We start from the raw sequence: 25,505 nt of genomic DNA on the forward strand, positions 1-25,505 counted from the left end.
TTCCCTGATGTTGAACGAGTGGAGTGGCTGAACAAGGTGAGGAGCTCTGAACTCCAGCTCATGAGGCCACCTGCTCTGAGCTGCATCCCTCTCATCCAAACCCTGTGGGACAAATCTGAGAAAGTTATCAAATTACTACCAAATTAGTGTAGTTCAGTTTTATCAGTGTCTATACTGAAGTATGGAGTCACTTAAGTGTGGGGTTGCCACTGAGGTTGAGAGCTAATGTGAGCCTGGTTGATACAAGTTGGATAAATTCAACAACACTTCATTCTGAGACTAAAAAGAAAAAGCAAGTGTTTGTCTGTACATATGGATACATACATGTGTATGTTATTATTATTTTAGCAAACTTAGTGGTATCTCCTCTTACCAGAAAGGTTCCAGAGAGCACTGAGATAAATGCTTCCATCAGCAGGTGTGGTCAACCTCTCAAAGTAAAACAGCTGAACTTGCAAATTAGCATCAGTGACTATCTTCTTTTTTGGTGTTTTTTTTTAGCAAATTTTCTTTTTTATGTAAAAGCTCATCTCAATCCTCTAAATAAACCTAACTCCAGGGAACACTGTGACACTTTAGAGTAATTAGGGATTATTGTACTTAAGAAATTTAACTGTGGGCTTTGTTGGCTCCTGTGGTTAGAAGCAGCCTCCATGGTACTGAAAACTCACTCTTCAGTTCCTGAAACAAATTCCAGTTCTGAGGAACAGAGATGGATCCTTCCATAAGGATAACTTAAGTGCACAAAGTTGACTTGGTATTTTAAAAGGACAGATATTAATAGCCAGGATTCTGTAATGGGTGTGTTTGTTTCTCAGCAAAAGGTGTATTACTCAAAGAATCTTCAGTGTGTTCCTGCTTTTGCTGTTCTTTAGGTCCTTGTGCAGGCTTGGCCATACTTCGGAACAATTATGGAAAAAACATTTAAAGAAGTTCTTGAACCAAAAATCAGAGCAAAGAGTGTACATCTGAAAACATGCACCTTTACCAAGATCCACTTTGGCGAGAAGGTAGTGGGAATCTTCTGTAACTCTTGTGGTTCACTCTTTTCAACAAAGTTCAGATGCAAGGGAAGTGAGATGTTCAGCTCTGTAATAGCTTTGCTCCCTCCTCATGTTGACTTGAGCATCTTCACCATGAAGGAAGGATTGTACAGGAAAGACACACATCTCTTCCCACTTGCTGTCAGTATCCTGGGACTGCAGATAGAAAAAAGTACCATATCCATATCTATTTATGTTGTACCCTTGCAGCAGGAATTTTCAGTGCTTTCTGAGGCTTGCAGGATGGCCTAGGGCTACTTGCAACTAGCTCTATGTTTGAGGACTGTCAAGGCTGTTCCGTCTTTAAAGGAAAAAAAAAAGCATGGTATACCCATATTTTACATGCAGTTTTGCAAATATTTAATTTTCAAATTCATCAAAGTGAGTAGGACTTTTCACTTGTGCTTAGCTTGATAGATGTTCACTATGTTGTATCTTGTTTGTCTCTATTTCAGTGCCCTAGAATTAATGGAATAAAAGCCTACACCAAAGAAATTGATAGAAGACAAGTTACCCTGGACCTGCAGATCTGGTAACATTGCATAATCGATTGTTGATGGTTCTTAACTTACTGCCTGTGTATGTGTCATGCTGGACTGGGCATGGTGTACTAAGATTAGCCTAGAATGATGTGAGATAATCTGTCTCCCAGCTGGATGTCCTCAGTAGTTACAGAAGTGAAATGTGCATCAGCCTGTAGACCAGAAATGACTGGCACAGCTCTACGTGTTACCTCCTCTGGCCCATCACGACTGCCATGGGTATAAGAATGTGTCCCTTGGCTTTGCCATTGATGGCAGTGAGAACCCAAGTTTTCAAACTGTTTCCTGTTCTCAGGAAAGCTCTCAGGTCTGAAGGTGCTTGGTCTGTCTTGCCCACTGTGGCTTCTCATCAGACCAACTTCTCCAGTTTTTCCAGAGCTACTTGCACTATTTATTTTTTAATTCCTTCCTCTAGACTAATCCTCTATTTTAGTCATTTGCTTTCCAACACATTTGCTTTTTTGATTACAGCTATTCTCTGAGCAGAATACTGCCTCTAGCTCTATTAACAACAACAACAACAAAATTGGATAAAACATTTAATACCTCCCAGGCTGTTTTGAATGAGCTTGTATGTTTTGTTAACATCAGAGTCATTGCAGAGCTAAACTCTCTCCAGGTTTAGCCCTGGAGAAGGGAATTGCTGGGGGAATTACCACTTGCATGCTGCTGTAGCGCTGTAAATTTAGTGGGTGACTGAGCTGCCTAATATAAATTGGCTTTTAGTGGTAGTGCCAGAAAAAAGCTGTGAAATTACAGACTGTCTTGGCAACAACAGAGAGCTCCTCAGAACTGTGCCTGCTGCTGAACGTGGCAGTGCCATGGCAGCACCCCCAGCCCTGGCAGAGCATCACTGCTCCCTGTAAATTCACATGCTTGATTTTCAGCCAGGTGTTTCAGTGCTGTTGTTGTAATACCCAAGTCAATGTTAGGGCCTTTGGCAAATCATTCATGCTTTCTATGTTAAGTTTAAGAGATCTGATGCCTTTTAAGCCTTGCAGAAGATTGCTGCTGTTCTATGCCAAACTGCTTCTCCCACATGTTCATTTTCACTGTCTTTTGACAAACCTCTGCGGAGGGATTCCCCCACCTTTGTATTGCTGTCCCTCTGGCAGACCCATCAACATCTCCAAACTGGCCAAGCACTTCTGTTCCTCGTGCTGATAACCTAACCCATCTGATAACCCCAGTATTTTCTGTATTCACACAGGAGTGTGGGTTTGCCTTCCCTCTCTGTTGAGGGTCTCTTCTCTAGGGCTGTGTTAAGTCCTCAGCTTCACTTGTGTTCATATGTTAGCATCAATGTCTACATCTAAGCTGAACTAAGCTGTGTTGTGCATCCTGCAGTGTCTGCAGGAGATTGTGTGTTGCTTTCAGGGACAGGGAGAGGCAAATCTCTGATCAGTGCTATTATTTCCCTGCCTTTTTCTGGATTACCAATAGAACAGGTTTTTTTGCTACTTAGAGGAGATGGAGTTGAGTTGCCCCAGTGTGAGGCTCCCTTCACTACCTCTTGGTCACTGTGCTGTTGAGGTTTAAGTGATCTGTTTACAGGGCTGTGTGCTGGCATCACAGCACTGGAGAAGAGAGTGAAGTGCTGTGGATGCCTGTGGTGTGCACTGTGCATTGCTGGCACCACAGTGACTCTTGGGTTAGGTTTCAGTGCTCTGTAAATGCTTCTTGCTTTCAGTCTCTCAATATTACAGGAGGACAGATTTTTTTCCTCCAGTTTTATCAAGAAGGCAACTAGTTGCTAAAGCCCAGAGTCTGTGATTTGATATGGAGAAAATACAGGAAGAGGGTAGGAGTAGAAAAAACCTTTCCTTCTTACCCTTCCTTTGTAGTCTGTATGGAACCATTTGTGTAGTTTATTAGCCACTCATAGACATGTGATCCATGAAGGGCTTTGTTTCACCTTGTGCTCCTGATCTCACCAACATGGTGCAGCACTGAATGCCATGGTTCACTTCTATGGGCTCTGTGCAGAGGAGCTTCCTTTCCTCTGTGATAAGTTTGTGATATCACAAATTGCATCCTTTGCTTTGGGAAGTGTGAAAGATAGGGCTTAGAGGTCCCTTATTTGTATGGGCTGTAGTTGTCAACACAGTCAGGGATGCAGGAGATCTGGGACTGGGTGAAGTTACCAAAAGAACTTGAGAAGCTGCTTTACCTAAATCTGTTCACAGCAGCTTACATGGCTGTAGCATCAGAGCATTGGAAATGGTTATGTAGAGCACTGTCCTGTTATAGTTTTGACTTTCTCCCATGGAAAAGGACTATATACTCCATTTTTCAAAGTGGGAGTGGTCCAAGTGCAGCTGCTTGACTTCCTACAGCTGCTTTCCTTTCCACTAATTTTGCAGCTGCCTGAGCTGCTGCATAGCCATATCATCATAGGCTATTATCATCAGAGTTTGCAAGTATTTGAAGGCACTATTACCTCCCTGGAAAACACCTTGCAATCCAGTTTCTTCCTATTTCATTAATATGATTTAGTATTCACAAGCATTTTTCATTGGAAACGTTCTGAATTTTCTTTTGCATTATCTTCTGTAGAATTTACAGTACATGAGATGTCATAGGAGAATAGTTTAATAATTGGCATGTATAAAAATTCATTGATTAAAATTTACTCTTAGAAGAGAATCTCTGATTTCCTGTCAAATTTTGAGAGCTGGAAATACAGTCTCTGTCTGGTGAAAGAAGTCAAAAGAAACATGCAACAATACTTTGAGCTTTAGTGGAGTTTGGGATAACTGAGTTTGTAGGCTCTTAGAAGAAACTGAAAGCATTTTGGAAACTGGTCAGTCTTAAGCAAAAAGGGATACCTGCGCCTAGAAGCCTGACTGGACAGGGAGAGGGGAAAGGCAGAGGTGATCTAGCTTTTCTCATACCCTGTGTTGCCTGGTTACATTTTCTTATCTCTCTACTTTGTGTAATTCTGCACGTTCATCTCCTAAGTGCAAAGGCAGACTAAGCCTGGTCTGTGTTACAAAGCACTTGAGGAGGCTGGGCCAAAGGGCTTTCTGCATGGGGGCCATGAGAAGATGGGGCCCCTGGGCAGTTACTTTACAGGCAGGGAATTGCCTGGGCTTTTTCTAAAGGGATATGCAGACATCCAGCTTAGTTAAACTTGCCAGCTCTGGTAGCAGCTCTGCCTTCAGCCAGTGGATTGCCTTTGTATTATAAACACTGGGCTCTGCATTTCCAGCCAAGTACAGAACAGACACGGATACTTGCACTTGAGCAAGGTTCTCATCCACAGCACAGACATATCTGCATCACCTTGTGCAACAGTGGTGTAGGAGAGAAACAGGTGATTCTTCCACCCTCCACAGGTGGGTAGAGCACAGTCCTGTGGAGGGTGGAGGGGCTCAGCCTCAGCCTTTTAAGTGTCAAGGCTTGAGTTTGGCTCAGGTGTGGTGGGGCAGGACAGCAGAGAGCGCAGCAAGGTTATGCTGCACAGAGGAGCAGATGGAAGCATGAGCAGCTGGGACTGGAAATGAGGAATAAACTAATGAACAAAGAGTTCATCCTTCCTGCCAAGGAAGGGGGTGATACCTGTATGAGGCAGACATAAGGCTAATTAAAGGCTCAGGCTCTGATAAGACTTCTCTGACATCTTTACTGGAGAAAAGAGACGTCTAGAACTGAGTGGGAAGAGTTTTTGACTGTGTGGAAAGGTAGAAAGGCTGTAAAACACCACGGCTCTTACTTGTGTTGTGTTAGACACTTGCAAAAGCCGACTTAAATCCTCTTGGATTAATTAGTGCAAATTAAGGAACTAATTTTGGCTTCTTATTTAGAATTTTATTGTAACAATGCTCTATTAGCACACAGTGTAATGACCTGTAAGATAATGTCAAAATTGTAGAAGTTAACAAACATAAAATAAGTTTAATTATGTCACTAGCTTTTAAGAAACATTGTGTTAATTTCAGCATGGTTTATGAGGTTGTAAATAAGAAATGAGAATGCTTTAACATTAAAGGCTTTATTCTATGTGTTATGAGCTCCTGAAATTCTGCTAGGTGACTACCTGTAAACAAATATACAGAGGACTTTGCTTGCAAAAGTGGAGGCAAATTTACAGGGTTGCACATTCTTGGCAGGCTTTTTTTGGGGTGGGAGGGAATCTGTCTATATGCAAATTACAGTTTGAACTTGTGGCAACTGCAGCACTATTTGCCCAAATACATGTGGTCAGAGCAGAACTCCTGCCCTTTTCCTTTGATTATGGAGTGAAGTTATGCATGTAGGCAGCAAGCACAGCACATTCACTGCTGCAGTACCTTACACCCTGCTTTACCTGCAGGGTGTTTTTGTGTCGGCAGCCAGAGCTATTTCTCAGGGGGCTGAAAGGGAACTTGGTAGCTCCATTCAATTGTTTTCTGCCAGAGGCATCAACAGATCTGTCAACTTCTGCTCCCTGGGGAGTGGCTATTGGTTTCTGCATAAGGTGATGTTTGTACTTTTATGAAAGTCTGAGGTGCTTTCCAAATTGCCGAAGTACCGCATTCAGCATTTGCTTTATTTGAAGCCTGATGTTCTCCATGGCAACTGACCAAAATCTGATCTAAGTAGATGTCTTTGAATTCAGCCTCAAGGAAACCAGGTTATTTTTAGTCATAAATTTGTCCTTCAGGTGAGTTTTTGGGTTGTGGGCGTGGGTGATCTGTGGGCTTTTTTGGGCCAGGTGGGAACCCCATAAATAATGGCAGGATGGCTCTGCACCAGCCTGGGAGCTTGGTCACCAGGTTGTGGGGTGGGATCAGGCTTTTGGCAGAGAAGGGAGCAAGAGGGCAATGGCTCTGACCTTGAATTTTGAATGAGCATCTTGGTCCCCTTCTTGGAGCCAGCTTGCTCCAGCCAACCCCCAGTCTTAAGAATGGAAAAGTAATCTGGAAATACAGATGTTGCTTCAATGTTTTGCAGATACATCAATGTCCCAGCTGACTGCAAGGTTTCTCTTGTGAAAGATCTGACCTTTGTTCAACTTCCCCTTTTCAGTCACTTGAAAATCCATCTCTGCCTGTGGGATCATGTTGTCAATCCTTAAACTGATTTCATTTATACTCTGTACAGCCCCAAATTTCTCATGGGACTATTGCAAACTGTGGAATAATGTGAGAATTTTCTTTCAGTTACATAGGGGACTGTGAGATTCACATGGACATATCGAAATTTAATCTTGGCGTGAAAGGTGTACAGGTGCGTGCAGTGCTAACATTGTCTGTTCAGGGCTGTGTGGGGCAAGAGGTAGCATCTCCCTGTGGGGAGGTCATGACAACTGGGAAACTAGCAACTATCAGGATTGGAATGATTGGCTTTATCTCCTTGTTCTTGGCTGGAGAAATGAGGCCTTCCATGGAAAGCACTTAGATACCACTTCTAAGCTTCATAGAATGACTCTTAAACAGGGTTGATGCTGGAGCATGGACTATGTGTGGGCCAGCAGCTGCCACTGGAGTTCAGAGGAGCTCAGAGTGTTGGTAGAGAACTTCAGAAGAACCATGATGTTCGTAAACTGGTATAGATTAAACCAAGAACCTGTTCCTGGAATGTTGAAAGCTAGTAGACAGATGGCTCCATTGTATGGCAGGATTGCAGAGAGACTCCACAAGCACAGAAAGCATTGCCTAATATCAGTAGCAATGGTTTGGGGGGAAAAGTTTTTTGTTATAAAATTCTAAATAAAATTACTTCAAGTAGAATTTCTAAAATTATCTCCATCACTGAAAAGCTCACAGTTTTGAAGCTGCACCATGAGAACACCTTAACCCTGAGCTTTCCTGCTCTGTTTGCAGTTGTATGGGACGTTGCGGGTGATCCTGGAACCTCTCCTAACCGATGCGCCCTTTGTTGGAGCAGTGACCTTGTTTTTCATGCAGAAACCGGTGAGTCAGGAGTGAGCTGCTCTCTGCAGACTTCTTGGTCTTCAGTGAGTGACATGAGCTGTCCATCACTGATAACCCAAACTGCAAAACTGTGAATACCTCACAGTTCAGGTGCTTAAATGACAAATTCCTAATTGTTCAGTGTCCCCCTTGAATTCGGGGAGGGTGTCAATTCATTCTATACTTTTGTAGTAGTGCCTAAACAGTTACTCGCTTCACTCTAAGAATGGGAGGACTGTCTTATGGTGGCAGCACAGGAGCTGTTTCTCCAAAGTTTCTGGCTGCTCTACCTTCTCATTCACAGATTTTAAATGCAGCCATTTTGGAGACCATTCATGTTGTCTTTTGAAAGCTTGCCTGTTTAAGGTCATGTCCCTTGTACTCAATTGCGGTTTAATAAAATATGAGAAACCCTCTAGTCTTGTAAGAAGCAGTTATCTTACAGCACACAGCTTTGCTTGTGGTTTATGCTCTGCTTGAGTTCATGAAAGTCATACATTTTTTATCTTGAATGAGGTGTTTTTGTGTTTAGATGTAGCAGCATTATTTTAGCACATGAAAGAACCTCTTTTTGTTTATTGTAGGAATAGGAATACAGACTCCTGAAACCGGTGGTATTTGTAAATCCCTCTGCCTCAGGGTATGGGCCAACCCCTAAAGTGAAAGGATGAGAAAACAACTTCAAAGTCTTAATAGAATTGCTGAATTTCCTTCATGACCCCAGGGCATGTGCCAGTGGCCATTGCTAAAGGCTGAAGGATGACTTTCCTTCTTCTTGCAGGTTAAGTTCCAGTGATACCCTCAATTCAGGATGGCAGATAAAATAGATAAGGGAATTGATACCAGCCATTGATTCTAATGTATGGATGCAATTGGTGGTGCAGGTTTTCCTTACTTTAGACGTCTGGCTTTGTTCTGGAAGCATTTCCCTTCTAAATTCTACATTTATTTTAAAATAAATTTTAATAGACCTGTATAATATTTTCTCCCCTATCTTGTTGTAGCATTTGGAAATCAACTGGGCAGGCATGAGCAACCTTCTGGATGTCCCAGGAATTAAGTGAGTGTCTACTTTGCTTTACTTTAGTATTTGAAAAATTACTTAAGTTGGGATGTAGTTCTTGAGCAACCAAAGCTGTTGTTGAGAGCTTGGGCTGCAAGGTGTTGTGCTGATGTTCATCCCATTGTATCTGGCTGTGGCAAAACCTGAGGAGGGTTCTTTTTTTATTCTCTCAAAACTGTTTCAATCACTTCATTACATTTAGGATGGAAATAGTAAAGCCCCCAAACAACAATGACTTATAAACTCAAAAACAAGCCCTTCTGTTTCCCATGTGCTAGTTATTTGCAAAGGTAGATGAAGTAGGTTTAGACTGGCAGACTGGTTTTTTTTTCTTTACAGTGAAGTGTAAAAAGGCAAGGTATCAGAGTGTTGCAGTCCCTCTGAAAAACTCAAGTACAATCCATGATAAAGAGAATTGCACCAGATTTATAAGAAGAAAAGTTTTCTTTCTATGTAGTCTGCTCACCCTTTAGCTGTAGCTCTTCTCCAGTGCCTCTTGGGTTAGTATGACATACACAGAACTCGTACAGCAAGGATGAAAATCCTAGTGGGTTTCAGTATTGTTTCAAACTGTTTCGCCAATTGGGGGTCCAGTTTGTCCTTGCTCTTTAGTGTAAGGAGAAAATTCTGTTGCACAAGAGGAAAATACATGGGGTTACACAGCCATTGCCTTTCTCCCTTTCACTGCAAATGCAGACACTTCTGTTCCTCTCTGCTCCCCTGCAGCTCATGGTTTGCAGACTCATAGGAAGAGTCTGGCCACTTTAGGTGCCAGTTCATGCGTTAAAGATCCTCTGAAGGCTTTTGATGTTGAATGAGAGGAAGTTTCCTTTTTCTCTTAATTTGAGGCCTGAGTGGCCTTTTGCCCTGCAGTTTAGCCTGAGAGCTCCAGTTTTTATCAGAGGAATTAATCTGTTTTCTAACTTGGTTTCCCTAATCCTTGCATGGAGAAGGCCTGTAGGTGTTCCAGCCTACAGCCTCTCATATAATTAAGTGCAAATTTGATGTCCTAAATTTTTACTGCCTGGCTCTCCCACAGGGATTTGCACACAGAAACCTTTGCTTGTTCCTCAGCAGTGCAATGAAAGCTGGGAGCAAAACATGCCTGACCATGAATGGGCTGAAGTACAGGTTGAACAAGAGCCCTCCCTGTCAAATGAATTTGGCTCACTTAAGATAGCAAAGAAACTGGATGCAGTCGTCTGTCCTCACATACAAGCTGTGTTTAGTTGGGTGTACCCTGAGTCTTGAGAGAGGGGACAATTCTGTGACATTCCTGTGGGGTTTTTTTTTTTTACAGGAAAGCCAAGAGCCTGACCAAGGTTCCTGGTTTACCATGTGGAGTAGAAGACTTTCCTTATGTTTTTTTATGTGTGAATCCAGCCTCCTCTGTGAATTGGGACAATTTTGTTACACACAGTCATACTCTTATAAGCATTAGATCTATCAAGAGGATGAGTCTTTCAGATAACTGGTGCTCTTGGGTTTTCCTCTTAATATTGTTTTTTGCTCACTCCAGGTTGTAGTGGTGTGTTGAAATCCCCTCATTAATCACCTGGAGAGTACTTGGACATCTGTGATAGCCATATACTTCTTATACCTGCCATACAAAAAGAGCCGCTGTAAAGCAAAGATTTGAACTGAAAAGCTAAAAATGTGCAAGTTGTAATTAGGCTGGAAAGCTCCTTGAACTCCAAGATAGTGTCTTCAATTCAGCCAATGTGATCTCCAGTTACTTCAAATGAAATTTTCCTTCTTAGTGCAAATTCTGCCAAGATCCAGAACCTCATCTGAGAAATGAGCTTGGCTTTTTTTTTTGATGTTTCTGTCTGCTTCAATTTTGTGAAAAGGTCTCAGCAGGTGTCCAAGAGTAGGCAGCAGTGTGTGCTGTGGCCATTTCTAAGTCTAAAAACAAACTAGCTCGAGGCCTTGAGCCCCCTGTGAAATGCTGAAATTTCCTGATTCCCTTCTCCCTTGTCCATCTCTGGTGTCATTCCTAAGGAAACCCAGAATGCACTTGGGTTTGACATGTTTGGGTGTGTGCACGAAGATTTCACACAGCCTGAGCTCCCATTCATCATTTACAACGGTGAGCCAAATTCACACCCTGCAACAGAGATGCTCCTATTGCAAACCTGCACCACTAAACTGAAGTTGAATGGCCACTCTGCATCTCTTTCATACAATCATAAACTTTGGAAAAGATCTTTATAGATCACTGAGTCCAACCATTAACCTAATACTGCCAAGCCCATCACTGAACTATGTGCCTAAGCACGTTTACAGGTCTTTTAAATGCTTCCAGGGATGGTGACTCAACCATTTCTCTGGCTGTCCTGTTCTAATTCTTGACAATACTGTGGGGGGAGCTAGTCCACACCGCTCACTTTGCAATGCCCATTTCCTCTGCTTGCCTGCCTGTTCTGAGTTGTGACTGATTGTGGAGATTGAGGTTGCCTTTTTCCCCCACCTGCAGTGTAATGTCAGACTCACTAATTCAAGACTTCATTGCTGCACGGCTGGTGCTACCCAACAGAATCACAGTGCCTCTGAAAAAGAACATGAACATTGCCCACTTGAGGTTCCCTATCCCCCAGGTGAGTTGTTTTTTCAGTGACATAGTGTTTATCTACCTGAGTGTGCAGCTGCCACTATGTGAATGCATCCAAGCTTAGTGTCTTTGGATGCTGCATCAGCTCTTTCAACCTAAACTGTGGGCTTTCAGTAGGTAGTATTTCTGAAATATAAAAACAGTGTTGGATAGTTCATCATTTGGGAGGGAGAGACATGGGCACTGGGAGTTCCTACCCTCTCTGCAAGTCATAAGGAGTCTGTTTGTACTCTGAGCTCATTTTCCAATTCAACCTTTAGTCTGTAACTGCAGATTTATGGTACATGCAAATGAGAGGATAAATACATAAGCAGCAAATGTCATGCTATTTAATATTTTTACTAATGCTGTGAAGAGGTGTAAATAGGGAACTTGGAGGATGACATACCTTTGCTACAGAAAAAAAAATTCCTAAATACTCAACATATCCAGGTCTTCTATATCAATACACATACTAATGAGGATAAATATAAATGAGTGACAAAAGCATGCTCCCTGTTGCAAACTTGAATCACTAAATTGAAAGGGAATGGCTCCTGTGCAATAAAATAAGAACCTGCCAGTGAGTGCTTAGTTCCTCCTTCAGTCAGTGGGAGTTGATCTTTACACTTTATTTGACTGTGGCTGTAATGCTGTGTCCATATGTATATTTCTGATTTAAAAAAAATAATGTTTCCTATACAGTTATCTAGATTTAATTTTACATCTCTTTAAGGGGGCTTTTTTTTCCCCCTCTAAGCAAATGGTGGAAGAAGTGCTTTATTACAGCTGTCATTGGAAATGTACTGCATCAAAATATGTGTCTTTGCAGAACTGTCATGGTGACTACCCTTGCTGCCTGAAATAAACAGTTTTAGGAGGCAGCATATTATAATTATCCAAAGATTGCATTTTCATGACCAATTCTTTATCTTATTTTATTCAGGGAGTAATAAGGGTTCATCTGTTAGAAGCTGAAAACCTTGTCCAGAAAGACAATTTCCTTGGTGCCATCAGGGGGAAGTCTGATCCGTACGCTCTCCTCCGCGTGGGCACCGTGCAGTATCGAAGCAAGACGGTCTCCAGAGATCTTAATCCCATTTGGAATGAGACATTTGAGGTACTGAACCTTTTGATTTTTCCATCTGTAGGAGATACAGCCATTCCATTTACATCCCTGTGCTTGCAGGACCTTCTCTTAGCTGACTGCACTGAGGCAGGTGGACTTCCCTGTTTCTTGGCTGAGGCATTTGTGTCCCTCAACCGAGTTCAAATTTACATTGTAAACTTGAAATGTCATTCAGGTTGATCTGATTTACATGTGTGGGTTTTTGGAGGAGGTGCAAAGCACTGCTTTAAATACCAATCAATGCATCAGCCTGTGCAGCTGCAGGCTGCTCTAGCATTGATTCCTCTCTGCTTATTAGGGATACCAGTTTGAGGGGTTTAACTTGTAGCTCAAAAACAAGCAAACAATGTGAAACGTTTTCACCTATAATCAATTGTATTTGTTATGCATTTAACCATAAGAAAGAACAGGGAATGTCCCTCATGTGTTAGACACCTGTCAAGTGTCTTGTTCTTGTCCACAGCCTGAGCCTGAATATGTGTATGTGAATGCTTTTTATTTTTAATCAATACCTCTTTCTCCTCCAGTTTGTTGTTCATGAAGTGCCTGGTCAGGACTTAGAAGTGGATTTGTACGATGAAGATCCAGATAAAGATGACTTTATGGGCAGGTAAATTAACAAGACCTTTGATCAGTGTCCAGTAGCCTCTGCTGTGGGACATCTGAATTACTCATACTGGAAGTTTAATACTGTTGAAAGTGATTCCCTTTGCCCAGATATTAATACCACCTAGTTAGTTCCTAGTGCAACTAATGTTGGACAAGGTTACATCCTGCAGGGTGGGAATCCTGGGAAGACATTAGAAGTCATAGTTAGTTGAGATTTACTTCAAATTTATTTTAGTTTTGGAAATATTTCAAGGGGGAGAATTCAGGAGTGCAGGTGTGTTCCTGCACACACATATGCAGGTAATGTGGAGAAGTTTTTATTTGGAAACTTCTTGAGAGTGGGCTTTTTTGGTGGTTTGTGCTGTATACCTCAATATTGAAATGTTTGCTTTTCCCTTTCAGCTTGCTGATAAGCCTAGTGGATGTAATGAATGACAGAACTGTTGATGAGGTAAAGATCTCAGCTTATTTCTAAATGTGGCTGGTGGTGCATGCCTACATGCACTCATTTGTGCTTCTCACCTGCTACTTCAGTGTTTCCTGTACTTAAAGCTTCCTTGCACACTTGCACTGTGGTATTTTCACAGAAAGATGATACCAAAGTAGCCACTACAACAATTTTTACAACAGGCTGGTAACCCCAGAGAGCCCTGAGGTTATGCTGAGCCAGCATTGGGGTATCTTGTTGATACTTTGTGTCCCGTGTGTACCAAATGTTTTGTACCAAGCTGCAGATAAAGTTTGGTGAAGCAGGCTGTTTGCTGAGGGAAGAAATTATCTGACCTTACTGTGGTTTACCCTGCAACCCAGCACTCTACAAACAATGCCAGGGTGCCTGTCTTGTGCTGCTGCTGGTTGGAAATATCCACATGCTTTGCCTGTTCATGGGCATCTTATTTTAATTTTCTTCTGCCTTGTACCTAAGTAGGTGGACGTGCTACAGTTTAAGTGTCAAAAATGCAAGCTAAGGTGCTTGGAGTAAAATTCATGTTGTCTATTGTGTGTAAGCCTCAGAGTGTGCACCACATATATGAAAGCTACTCTGCCTGTCAGTTCTCAAGCTGCTCTTTGTTATCTCCATGTAGTGGTTCCCCTTAAGTAAGACGACAAGCGGACACTTGCATTTAAAACTGGAGTGGCTTTCACTGGTAAAGGACCAAGAAAAGCTGCATGAGGTGAGTGTATTTGCTTAAAGAATTCAGGTGCTCTGATCCCTGTCCAGTCATCAACAAAGGAGTGTGTAAAATTAGAAACCCCAGGCAGACTCGCAGGAGTTTATTTTTGTCTGGCAAAGTTTTGATGTGATTCCCTCCCTGCCGCTCCTGCAGGAAGGGCATTTGCTTGCCCCAGGTCCCTTGGTAATTCAGGAATAACTCAAATCTGGTAGCTCTTTTTGCTTGAATTAGCAAACCTTTGTTTGACCCACTGCAAAGTGCCTTCTCAGGGGTTCTTTTCTTTCACAATTTTTTTTCCTCCCTCTTCATCTAGGATTTGTGCAGGATCCTGGACCCCTGAAATAATCTGTACTAGTCATAGGCAAATACCCAGCACTGGTGCTTGGTAGGGCTGTGTTTCCAAATGGTGTGTAGTTTGTCCAGCAGAATTGCTTGGATAAAGCCCGTCTCCCAAAGAGGCTGTTTCTTCATAACCAAGCAAAACCATTTGATTCCACTGAAGCGAATAAAATTGTTCCCAGGCTTCATTCTGCTGACACTGGATTCATGTTGATGTATGTGGTTGAACACGTTTTTAGGTGTCTTGCTACAGTGAGGAACCCAACCAGTTCTGCACTGAGAGGCTGACAAACATTAAAGGCAGGGAATTGAAAAGAGTTACACATCTTCTTACTGGTCTGCTTTGAACTGTCATGCTGTGTTGACTTGGGCTCCTCTAAATTGCAAGTTTTAGGAGAAAGGCAGAGAGCTGCTCAGCCTTCAGAAGCTGCCCTTGGAATTTTGCTGTTTTGCATTGTCCATGGTGGGTGACCATAACTACTTTGTGTTTTGATTTGTTTTATCTTTCCCTGCCTTTACAGGATAAGAAGGGTCTGTCTACAGCAATTCTGATTGTCTACTTGGACAGTGCCTTCAACCTCCCCGTAAGTATGAGCCCCGTGCAGCAGCCTTCACTCCTAACCTCCTTTGTTTAAAAAACAACAAATTAACTGTTTAAAATACTCTTTCACCAATTCAGAAAAACCACTTTGAGTATTCGAATGGTGAATGTGGAACAAAGAAGATAAAAAATAACAAGTACCTCAAGGTAAAATTTATATTCTTCTCCCACACTTGCTAAACAAGGTTCTGGATTATAGGAACTGAAACTGGCAGTGGTTAAAAAGAAATAGTCTCTCCACTGTCAAAATCTAAGTGAGCAGGGGTTCAAAATTGTGATTGAAAGCCCACCCCAGTGAAAGTCTAGGAGGCCAAAGTGGGAATGCAACATGGAAATGTTTATTTGTGTGTGTGGTTGTCTTTCTTTCTTACGCAAAAGAGTGCCTCCAGATATCAGACTAAGTCATAATATCCTTGCTGCTGCTGCTGCTCTTTCTTCCCTTGCTGAGCTGTTCCAGCTTGACATTGAGCGGGGAGGAATATGCTCATTTGTGGTAATTTTTCTGTCCACTGGAGACCTGACCACCAGATTCCTCCCCCCTTGGCTCTCATTCATACCTTCTCTCTCATAGCTTCTGTTTACTTTTTCCCCCAAATACTGCATTTTGCTACTGTGATGTGAATGGCAGGTATAGGGAAGAATGTCTCCCTTCTTTCTTGAACAGGCTACTCACAAGTACAGCTCTGAGATATGGAGAAAGCTTCCCATTCTCTCCAAGTAGCTCCTCTCCTAGAATAGCATCTTTACAATTTAGATGAGTTATCAGCACTGTGATACACATCATAGTCAATAATCCTTAATTCTGGACCTCACTATGTGCACTTTGTATGTAGTGTTGTGCCAAGACCAGATTCTCAGCCTTAGCTTCTATAGCATTAGTGCAAAGAGGTGCAAGAGGTTCAGTATTGTTGCTTCCAGACAGGAATTGTTATTTGATGCCAAGGACTCACTTCCAGCTGCTTTGGAGCAAGTCCTGAACCTTGGAAACCAATTCTGAAAGTCCTGGTTCAGTCAGGAAAGATCAAGATTTCCCACTGAGCCTTCAGCTCTCCTCTCTGTTTCCTCCCAGCTTCTGACAAATTTTTAACTGCTCACCTGTTGAAACCTATATACATAAAGCTTTGGCTTAAGTGTGTACTCTTGATGGTGGAGAGTAAGACTGCTGTGTTATTGCTGGAGGCTTTCCTGTGTGTTACACTCCTCAGAGGAGAAAATACTGTCAGTTTTCCAGCAACTTATTTCAAGTAAGAGTAGTGGTTTGGTATTGCTTTCTGAAAACTATAAATTTCTTAATGTTTTTTCTGCCTTCTTCTTTCTTCCTTGTATTAAATTACAGAAGATGGAACGAGAACCTTCCTCCTTTGTCCTGCTCACAGTTGGGAACAAGACTCAGAAGAGTAAGGTGAGGCTGTTTAATTCTTCTGCTTTCATTAGATGCTTTACATCTTATGGGTGACCGTCCCCAGGTATCCCCTAGGAAGGAAAGGAGTTCTTGTGAAGCTGATGTGAAGAGCTGTACTTGCAGTGATAGTGCAGAGCCTGGGAGTGGAACCACTGTGTCACCGAGCTGTGGACGGTGTCTGTTCAGCTGCTGTACACGTGTGTAGTTCCATGCCTGTGTCCAAGAGTTCATGTTGGCCCAAACACTCTATTTCTGTAAGTCTCCAATCCAGCTCATGGTTTCTCAGAGCAGAGTGTCATTTGCATCAAGCTGGCTTTTATTCCTTCCTCAGAGTCTTTGCTGTTTTTGTTTTGTTTTTAAACCTGGACAAGATGTATCTGCATCTCCTCCACTTCACTTCCAGTTCCTTTTTCATTATTTAAAAATTGCTTTTGCCTCATGAGTATGAGCAACAGCTGAGCTCTGCCTCCCAGTAACTGCCATGTTCACCACCCTGCAGCTGGATGTGAATGAGCCCTTTGGTCTTTTGGACTCCCAGCAAATAAGAATGAATCCCGTTGGCTACACACGGGCATACAAGACTGGCACCTATTTTCCTTTGTTCCCTCCACCTGCTCCACCTAGAAATTGGGTTCTACTTGCATTTTTACCTTTTGTGGCTTTCCCTTTCCCTACCACTTCACCTGCCTCTCCTAAGCTAGGTCAGGCTTCCAGGCTTTCCCTGCTCCTTTCCACTTGCTGCCAGCACTCCTGGCCTGGCAGGGACAGCTGGTTTACAGAGCAGCCACAGTCCCCACATGGGTGCTTTCCATGCTCTTTCCACTTTGAAGTGGATGGTGCTGAGGCTGTGCCCTCTTACTCTTCCCACAAGTTCTACACCCCTGAAACTGCCTCTCCAGCTTTCCTGCCCTTGCCTGCCAGCAACTGGAGCTTTGGGAGCTGGCTCAGAGTGCTGCAGGCTGGAAGCAGTGCTCTGGCTCTCCCTGGGTGGGAAGGTGGGAGGGAGGGAGCGGTGCCTCGCTGCAGGTGAGGCAGGCTGCTGGTCCAGGCAGCGCTGGTGGGGCCAACTGCAGCTCACCAGACTTGTTCTTTGGCATTTCCACGCCCCAAAGAACTTGTGCCAAAGACTTCACTTCCATATGCTTCTGACCTGGAGTTTCCACTCCCTCTGTACAGCTGGGGTGTAGCATCAGTTAGGGTCACCATGGCCCTCTCTGTTGATCAATGTCATGGATTCTTTGCTTCTCAGAGACTAAGCTAATGCATGTTCTTGTTGCAGACCTGCAATTTCAGCAAAGATCCCAAGTGGGGCCAGGCTTTCACCTTCTTTGTCCACAGTGCTCATTCCCAGTCACTCCACATTGAGGTGAGAGAAAAGCCTTTCCTTTGAAGACCAACTGCACATCTGTAGGAAGAAACCTCTTCTATGGAGCTCAGTGCTGGTTGTTTCTGTGTGGGATTGTCACATACTGGGTTCCTCCTACTGAAAGATGGAAGAAGCATATGTTGCACAGACAATTCTGTATTAGGTGGCAGTGGCATCTCCCTTTTTTGGTATCTACCTTTGTTCTAGCATCATGTAATGTGCAATATCTTAGTTCAAAATGTGGAATATTTCTGGCTGTAAAGTGGAAAGGACATTCCATACAGGTCTGTGTGTAGTAAAGGCATCAGTATTTTGTCAGAAATTGCAGCCTTCATGATTCTCAACCAGAGCCCTGTGTCTTCACCTCTGTGTTCTGGCTTGTTAAGCAACCCTGTCTTGGAATAGCAGCATTGCAGCCCCAGCCAGTTCTGTGGCTGGTCACTTGGATACAGAAAGGAATTGAACTTGGAAGGTGTATTGAGGTTAAATAGGCTAAACAAACTATTACCTAAAATACATGTAAAGATTTAGAACCATCTCAGCTGCTTAGGACATTGTCCTCAAAGTGAGCAAGGAAAATCAAGTAAATCTCAGGGCATGATTTTTCTGCTAAAGCAGTTCTTTCTGTGCATAGTTAAAGATGGAATTTTTACTCCAAATGCACTAACTTGTTACACTCCTGAAATAATGGCATCACCCATATGGATGTTACCATACTGAAGCAAATAAGCTAATTTTGTTTTCTATCTGAAATACCTTCTTGCTTTGCTTTTGCATTCCCAGTGGTGCATTTCCCAGTTTGCCAGCTAATAAAAACTTTTGTTTTCTTCCATCCCCCAGATAAAAGACAAGGAGCGGGATAGCGCCCTGGGAACTTCAGTGGTATGTCTCTCCCACTTACTTAAGGACCCAAACATGACTCTGGATCAGAGATTCCAGCTGGACCATTCCAGTTCAGACAGCTTCATTAAGATGAAACTTGTACTGCGGGTGAGTTGTTCTTTCCCATATTCACTCAGTTTCCCCTGCAGAAGCATCCATTTGTAACCAGGCAAAAGAGATGAAAGGTGGGCATGAAGAAAGGCAGCTTTGCTTCACAGTTGAGTAGAAAGTAGAAGTGTGGCAAGGTACTTAAGTGAAATTAGGAGTGTATGGTGGAGTTGAGAGGTATCCCTGAGGCTTCATAAAACTTAGTGCAGTGCCATGGCTGAAAATTTTCTCATGAAAATAAAGAGCTGGACTGAGAAAATGTAAGCTGGGGAAATCGGCACTGATGCTTAGGAGTTGTTTCCTCACCATGCTCTGGATCAGTGTTTATACACTGCTCAGTACAAACACAGTAGGATGAGAGGAGAGAACACCACAGTGAATCCCGGGGGCCCCTTTCATCTCTAATGGCAGAGTCCTGCTGTTACAGTTTTGTGGTGAAATTTCCTTCTGGGTGGTAATGCTGGCATTCACCCCGGTGCTGTGGGAGCAGCACTCACTGTCTTCCCTTGTGATTTTTAGGCACTGAATGTTGAAGAACCTGATCCACAAAGAGTCAAGGCTGGTGTCAATGCCTCGAAGCTAGGTCCCGTGCATGTCACGGAGAAGGCTGGAAACCAGCAGAAGTTTTCCTCTCCACAAGTTTCAAAAGTACCTCCCATGAGCAAAGACTCTGCAGCACTTGAATCTCTGCCAAAAAAGGACAGTGGAGAAGACCTGGATGCTAAAGACAGTTCAGGAGCCCCTGTACCATGTGAAATTGTGTCTGACCTTGATGAAGCAGAGGGCAAGCAAAATCCAGAGCATGGCCCACCATCAGCATTGCCCAGCGGGGCAGCGGCCGTGCCCACACTGCCTGTCCTGCAGGAAATGAGGGTGGCACCCAGTGTCACTTCACTGGGGTCCCTGCCTTCTTCCTGCTTTGAATTAAGTAGCAGCAATCTGGACATTCATAAGTAGGTGTTCTTACAGCTGAATTGTTCTTCTCTTGGGAAAGTTTAGGTGTTACTGTTGCATAGAGGTGAATTCAAGGCTGCTGAATAATTTTGGGTGTTGGGTCTCAAGTCACCTTACAAAGAATTGACCTAGGTATTCCAGTCAACAGCCAAGTAAATTACAGGGCACTGTCAGAGCAGATATAAAGGGAAAGTATTCACTCTATGGCTCTCCTAAGAGTGCTGCATGTGTTGGTTTTATATTGTTGAAGAGCTTCTCAACACTCATTTAGCAACAGGATTTCGAAGTCTGAACATCCCACTTCCGTAATAACCTAAACTCTTGATTGACACCTCTGGTTGCTTAAAGCTCTGAATATGTTTATCCAAGACATTTTAAGACTGATAATGCTGTGGATAAAGTTTTTGTGGATAGGTGTGTTTGTGTGTGTCCTTCCCACAGTGCTCAATGTGAGGCTGCTCTGTCAGGCAGGATGGAGAGAAGGATTTGTCCCTCATGGAGCACAAAATGGAGCTTGTGGAATCCTTAATCAACAGAAGTTACAAAGATCCACCTCACTTAAGAGACCATCAGAGTAGTTATAAACATGAACATAAAACTCAACTCCAGCTGCAGTTTGGTGAATTGGTGACTGGTGAATTTTCTAGTTCTGAGCAGGGCTTAATTTATAAACTGCTTTTAAACCATTTTTAAGCAATGTTTTGGATTTTGAGCCATTTTAATAACATGCAGAATGGAATATGAAAAAGTCTCATTTTGCCTATAGAGACATTCCTGAAGGAATATGTGACACGCTAACCTGTGCTTTGCTGCTCCATCTACAGTGGGCCACACAGGGGCTTTTTTGGCAGTTTGTGTTGTGGGACTGAAATCGGGTACCTGAAGAGCAGGCAGGGACAGGGCTTCTGTGGAACCTCTGTGGTCCAGCTGGACCTTAGGATGCCAGGGAGAAGGATGGTGCCCTGAAAGCTGGTTTTAGTCTGCTGTGGGCTGCTCAGTGGTCAAATTAAAAGCCTTGACTGTGCAATGTCTTGCAGTGGGACTGAGATGCCTCTGGGGGAGATCCAGCTGACCGTGCGCTACGCTTCCATCCGGCAGAGCCTCGTCGTGCTGGTCAACGGCTGCAGGTAACACTTGTGATGGTTCACAGAGGGAAGAGCTCTCTGAGCTCTGTCAGTCATCCAGCAAAGCTGGAGCAGAGCCACGTGCAGCAGGAGATGCCTTAGCACTGGCTGGCTTCCAGCTGTGCAGCCTCTCTGTGCCCAGCTCTGGTCAGTGCCAGCAGCAGGTCGGGGAGAAAACCCAGTGAGTTGTGCTCTCTGCAGTAGAGATGCTTCCATTGTCATCCACCCAAAATTTCCTCTGGACAGTACTGACAACTGGTGTGTGTCTTGGGGTGTTGAGATAGGCATCGTGACAAGGATTGATACCTATGACTGAATATGTAATTGTTAATTTAGGAACCTCAATAAGTGGCCACACCCTCAGGGGTAAAGATTTTAACTAAACAATCTTAAAGTTTTATTTGCTTATGTTCCAACTCCTGGAATGAATATTTTTGGCATGTGAAGGGTTGGTCTGATGCCAAGAGAGCCAAGGTGTTAAAACACACAGTGAGAGAACCTGCCTTGCTTGTGTGTTTTTCTTTTAACAGAAACTTGGTACCCTCTTCCAATCGTGGAGTCGATCCATATGTTCGTATATACCTGCTTCCAGACAGAAGATGGACAAGCAGGAAGAAGACTTCTGTTAAGAAAAAAACTCTGAACCCCCAATACGATGAGAAGTAAGAAAATGTAAATTATTGTTATTATGGTTGGAATAGTTATGATCTCTGCCTGTGGTGTTGCAAGTCCCCCGGAAGAAGGGTACTCCTTCTTCCCTGCCTCTTCCCTGCCCCCAGGCTGCATTTGCTTCTTTGCAAACTGACATTCTCCTGCTGTGTTTAACTCCCTATCATGGCAGAGGCAATCTGCCCATTCAGGTACCTCCCAGAGCCTACTGCTCTGTTCACACTGCTTTGCCTGATGCTTATTCTGACATCTTTCCTGGTCCAAGGCAGAAAAACAGAGCCTTTTGAGGCTGGAGCACCCTTTGGGCACACAGGGGGATGTTGTCATCAAGGCTTGGTGGGAGCAGGGTAAAATGCTGCCACCTCTTTGCTGACAGTGTCACAGCTCTGCCACTGGAATGGAATGTATTTTGCATAAACCCAAACACAGTAATCCTTAGAAGTAGAGCTCTTTTGAGAGGTGGTTTTAATTCCATAATTAGAGGAAGGTATAGATTAAATATGTGAATTGGGTGATCCTGGGTGGCTTATATTTTTCCTGTGTTATGTCCTTTCTGTATAAGTCAGAAATGGAGAAAATATTTTTAAATATTCCTCCTTAACACTCAAAACACCAAAGCTGAGGATTCTGCTTATGCCTCTTCTTAAGTGACTGCACTGATTTAGTGCCATCCCAGCAGCTGGAAGAGCATCTCCTTTTCCCAATCCTCAGTACTGTGACGTATCCTGTACATCCTCAATTAAAGATAATGCTTAGCTCCAAAACACGTTACCTGTTTCACAGCTCTAACTTGAGGAAAAGCTATTCAGGTGGGCAGAACAGGAGTGATTTAGCATGGACAAAACTCACTTGACATTAGCCATGTGTGCCAGAGGCTTGAGTCAGAGCCACTAAGAATTTAATTGCCACAGGTTTCAGCCTTTGTCTGTTCTTGGTGTGGTGCAAGGCTGCTCTGTGAACTTGGGGGGTTGGCTCATGACTATTTCCTCTTGAGTAATGAACATTGCATGGAAAACATGCTCATCTTCCATGGAGGGGTGAAAATTATGTTAAATGGCATTTCATCATGGATGCAAGTTTTCCTCCTTCCCCCTGGCATGGTGGACAGTATGAACACAGTGTTGTCATCTTTCATGAGGTCTGGAAGAGGTTTTCTGCAATGTGGATAAAACCTCACTCTAGAACTGCCTTTTCTGTGTGTTCCTTCTCTGTTAAAGTCCTGGCCATTGATGCTGTACTCTGTCACTATATTCTGCCCAATGGTGCTCACAGGATTTTAATTTTTGCCTTAAGTCTCTTCTTTTTAAACTTTATTTCAAGGTTTGAATTTTTCGAGTCTTTGGAAAATGTCAAGAAAAGGACACTGGACATTGCAGTGAAAAACAGCAGGCCATTCATTTCACAGGAGAGGAAGGAGCTGGGGAAAGTAAGTTTAAAGAATCTCCACTACAGATATAACAGAACTGAACACTCTGGGCTATTCCTGAAATCCAGTGGCTCCAGTAACTGATTCTCAACAATAGGACTGGCAATCTGGAAACAATCTTTTTCTGCCAGATTTTAATTTCAAATGAGGCTGTATCCATGTGGGAGCTGTGTGGTCTCATTTCAGAAGGGTGCTTTGACTTTCTGTGAACAGCTTTGATTCTGTGAAAAGTAAACTGCTATTGCTTCTTCAGTGACAGATAAATTTCCAAGTAGTGCTATAGGAAACAGAGCTGGTTCATGCCTACACTATCTTGGGAATGTGGGAAGCTTCATTTTTCCTCAAGCCTGAGCTGCAGCCCCACAGCTGGAAAGTGGGTCTGACGTGGGAGGAGTGGTAGCTTAGTTAATCAATTTATATGCTGAATAACCTACAAACAAATAAAATTTGCTTTTTAAAGGTGCGCATTGACTTGTCCCGGGAGGATTTAATAAAAGGTTTTGCCCAATGGTAAGTTCTCATCTCCATGCTTCCAAACCCTGCCCACTGCTTTGCTGGGAGCTTGCATGACTGCTGTGGGAGTGAGTGCTGGTAACTGGGCTGTGTTTGGGTGAGCGAGAATATTTGACCTGCAAATGCAGGACTAATTTGAGCTAATCTGGTAGTTCTATCTAAATTGTGTGTTAATCCACTGGCTGTGCAGTGCCTGCCCTGTGAGACAGCTTTAATGAGATGCCTGTGTCAATTATAGTCCTCAGCATATTTAAAGTTGCCATAAAAGCCACAGGGGCACATAAGTAAAAGAATTTTGTTTATTAAAGTAACCTTGCAACAAATTTTAACTTGAATAAAGATCTTAACTAAATACTCTGATCAGCAATATATATGTATGATAAAACTTTAATTACAAAGCATTTATAGAAACTATTATAATAAGCCACTTATAGTTTTGCTTATACATTCATTGTGGTTCTGAGGTTTGTATGTTCCTGGTCTGAGCAGAACAACCAGGCTTGGGTGTTTTTTTCACTTCTGGGTCTTTAGTAAATGGCAGGAGTTCTTCCTTCTTTCTCCTTCAGTGGAGCCTGAGGAATGCAGTGTGGGTAGTCCAGGAGCTTGCCATCTGCACAGGCAGTGAGCCAATATTCCAATAGGAAAACCACATTTCCTTGGCCAGCTTGTGTATGTGTCTCAGGGCAATTATGGAAAGAGGAAAAAAGGATGCACCCAAAGTTTCTGGTGAACAGGTGAAGTTTGAGGCCATCTCTGGAGCCTCCTTTGCTGTGCTGCCTGTGAAGCAGAAGCAAGAAAGCAGCCCAGATTTTCTCTACTGTGCCAGTTAAAAATGTTAAGAATTACTATACAACTATGGTAATTATTTATTGTGTCTGTATTGCAGGTATGAGCTGACAAGGAGCAGACGCAAGAAAATCTGATTTCTTCTCATGTACATAAGTTACTAATTTTTCAACTTCATATGGATGTACATATCTCTTGTAATTAACATGTTTTGCACTGTCATTGCTAATTTGAAGCAGGCTCCAGCTCAGGACATGCAAATTTAATGATCCTATTCAGGGATTAGTTCTCACTGAAGTTAAACATATTTTCCCCCACACAGGGAATAATTTGTCCTTAAAGAATAAGTCCTTTATTTTTGCTATTTCTGGCAAACCCCGCCTCAAAGGACCTCTAAGTGTGAAACCTCTCTTAAAGAAGGGTTGTGCCTGGGGAGATTTTAGACTGTCAGCCAAGTGTCATTACTTTGTTTGGCAGTCTGATGGCCCTAGGAACGTGTTCATGTTGTTTTAACATGGCAGTGGCGTACTTTGAAAAGAATACATTTTGAAACAGTATTCTTCAGCCGTAGGGCTACAGAATCTTTTAAAAGAGAAACTCTTTAACAGCTATTTTTTTTTTTGAGAAACTAGAAGTTGGTAGTCCACTGTTCAGAAGTACCTTAGCTGACTGTGGCTGCAGGCATGTAAATAATGAGCTTCCAAAAGCAGGGAGATGACCTTACCAGGATGTCATTAAGGTTTTAGTTTGTGACGCCTTAACTGGTTTTGTCCTTTGTTACAGTACATTTCAAAATCTTGTAAACCCAGATTCTGTCTGAGGAACAGCAAACTTTTGTAAACTAAGCTTTAATAATACTGAGGCAAAATATTTTTGGAAGCTTGGTGTACTTGTTTCTGTACAATAAACTTCTAATTGTCTTGCATAAGAGACTTGATCTAATCCTTTCTAAAACTGACTTTTGAAATACAACGATGGTAACTTCAAACCATCACATGAAGCAAATTTCAAGTATTTTTGGCCTAGATTACATTAATCCAGTCTGCCTCAGTCCATAATCAGAGAGAATACTCACTGAGTAACAATGTTTCCCATCTCAAACTGATCTGGAAATGCGAACAACATTTGAAAAGAGGCTCTCCAGAAAACCAAGATTGAGCATTTGTGTAAGTTGATGGCTATGGCAGTAAGAGCATCTTTACTTCACACTTACTGTGTCAGCAATATTAAAAATGGCTAGAATTTGTCTGGTGTTGTGCTAGGTTCAGTTTCCTGCACTGATACAGA

The 25,505-nt window shown here is 42.8% G+C and overlaps 1 protein-coding gene across 1 annotated transcript; it reads left to right on the forward strand.

The window, feature by feature from the left end:
- ESYT3 (extended synaptotagmin 3) lies at positions 1–25,452 on the forward strand. Its single transcript, XM_041473613.1, has 22 exons — positions 1–36; positions 876–1,010; positions 1,499–1,575; positions 6,730–6,796; positions 7,393–7,482; positions 8,487–8,542; positions 11,022–11,142; positions 12,082–12,255; positions 12,792–12,874; positions 13,276–13,324; positions 13,959–14,048; positions 14,909–14,971; positions 15,067–15,135; positions 16,325–16,390; positions 17,670–17,756; positions 18,597–18,746; positions 19,266–19,699; positions 20,738–20,827; positions 21,355–21,486; positions 22,814–22,919; positions 23,380–23,429; positions 24,319–25,452. The coding sequence occupies exons 2-22, from the start codon at positions 912–914 to the stop codon at positions 24,353–24,355; spliced, it is 2,190 nt and encodes a 729-aa protein (XP_041329547.1). The 5' UTR covers positions 1–36; positions 876–911; the 3' UTR covers positions 24,356–25,452.
- The last annotated feature ends 53 nt before the right edge of the window (positions 25,453–25,505 follow it).

The sequence above is a fragment of the Pyrgilauda ruficollis genome, unplaced genomic scaffold, assembly GCF_017590135.1.
Source record: "Pyrgilauda ruficollis isolate IOZ18807 unplaced genomic scaffold, ASM1759013v1 scaffold3, whole genome shotgun sequence".
Lineage (NCBI taxonomy): Eukaryota > Metazoa > Chordata > Aves > Passeriformes > Passeridae > Pyrgilauda > Pyrgilauda ruficollis.

Excerpts from the sequence above, each read along its gene's own strand:
- ESYT3 (XM_041473613.1), top strand. The coding sequence starts at position 912 with ATGGAAAAAACATTTAAAGAAGTTCTTGAACCAAAAATCAGAGCAAAG. Across the intron at positions 7,483-8,486 it reads TGTTTTTCATGCAGAAACCG|CATTTGGAAATCAACTGGGC; the intron begins GTGAGTCAGGAG and ends ATCTTGTTGTAG. Across the intron at positions 22,920-23,379 it reads AGAGGAAGGAGCTGGGGAAA|GTGCGCATTGACTTGTCCCG; the intron begins GTAAGTTTAAAG and ends TGCTTTTTAAAG.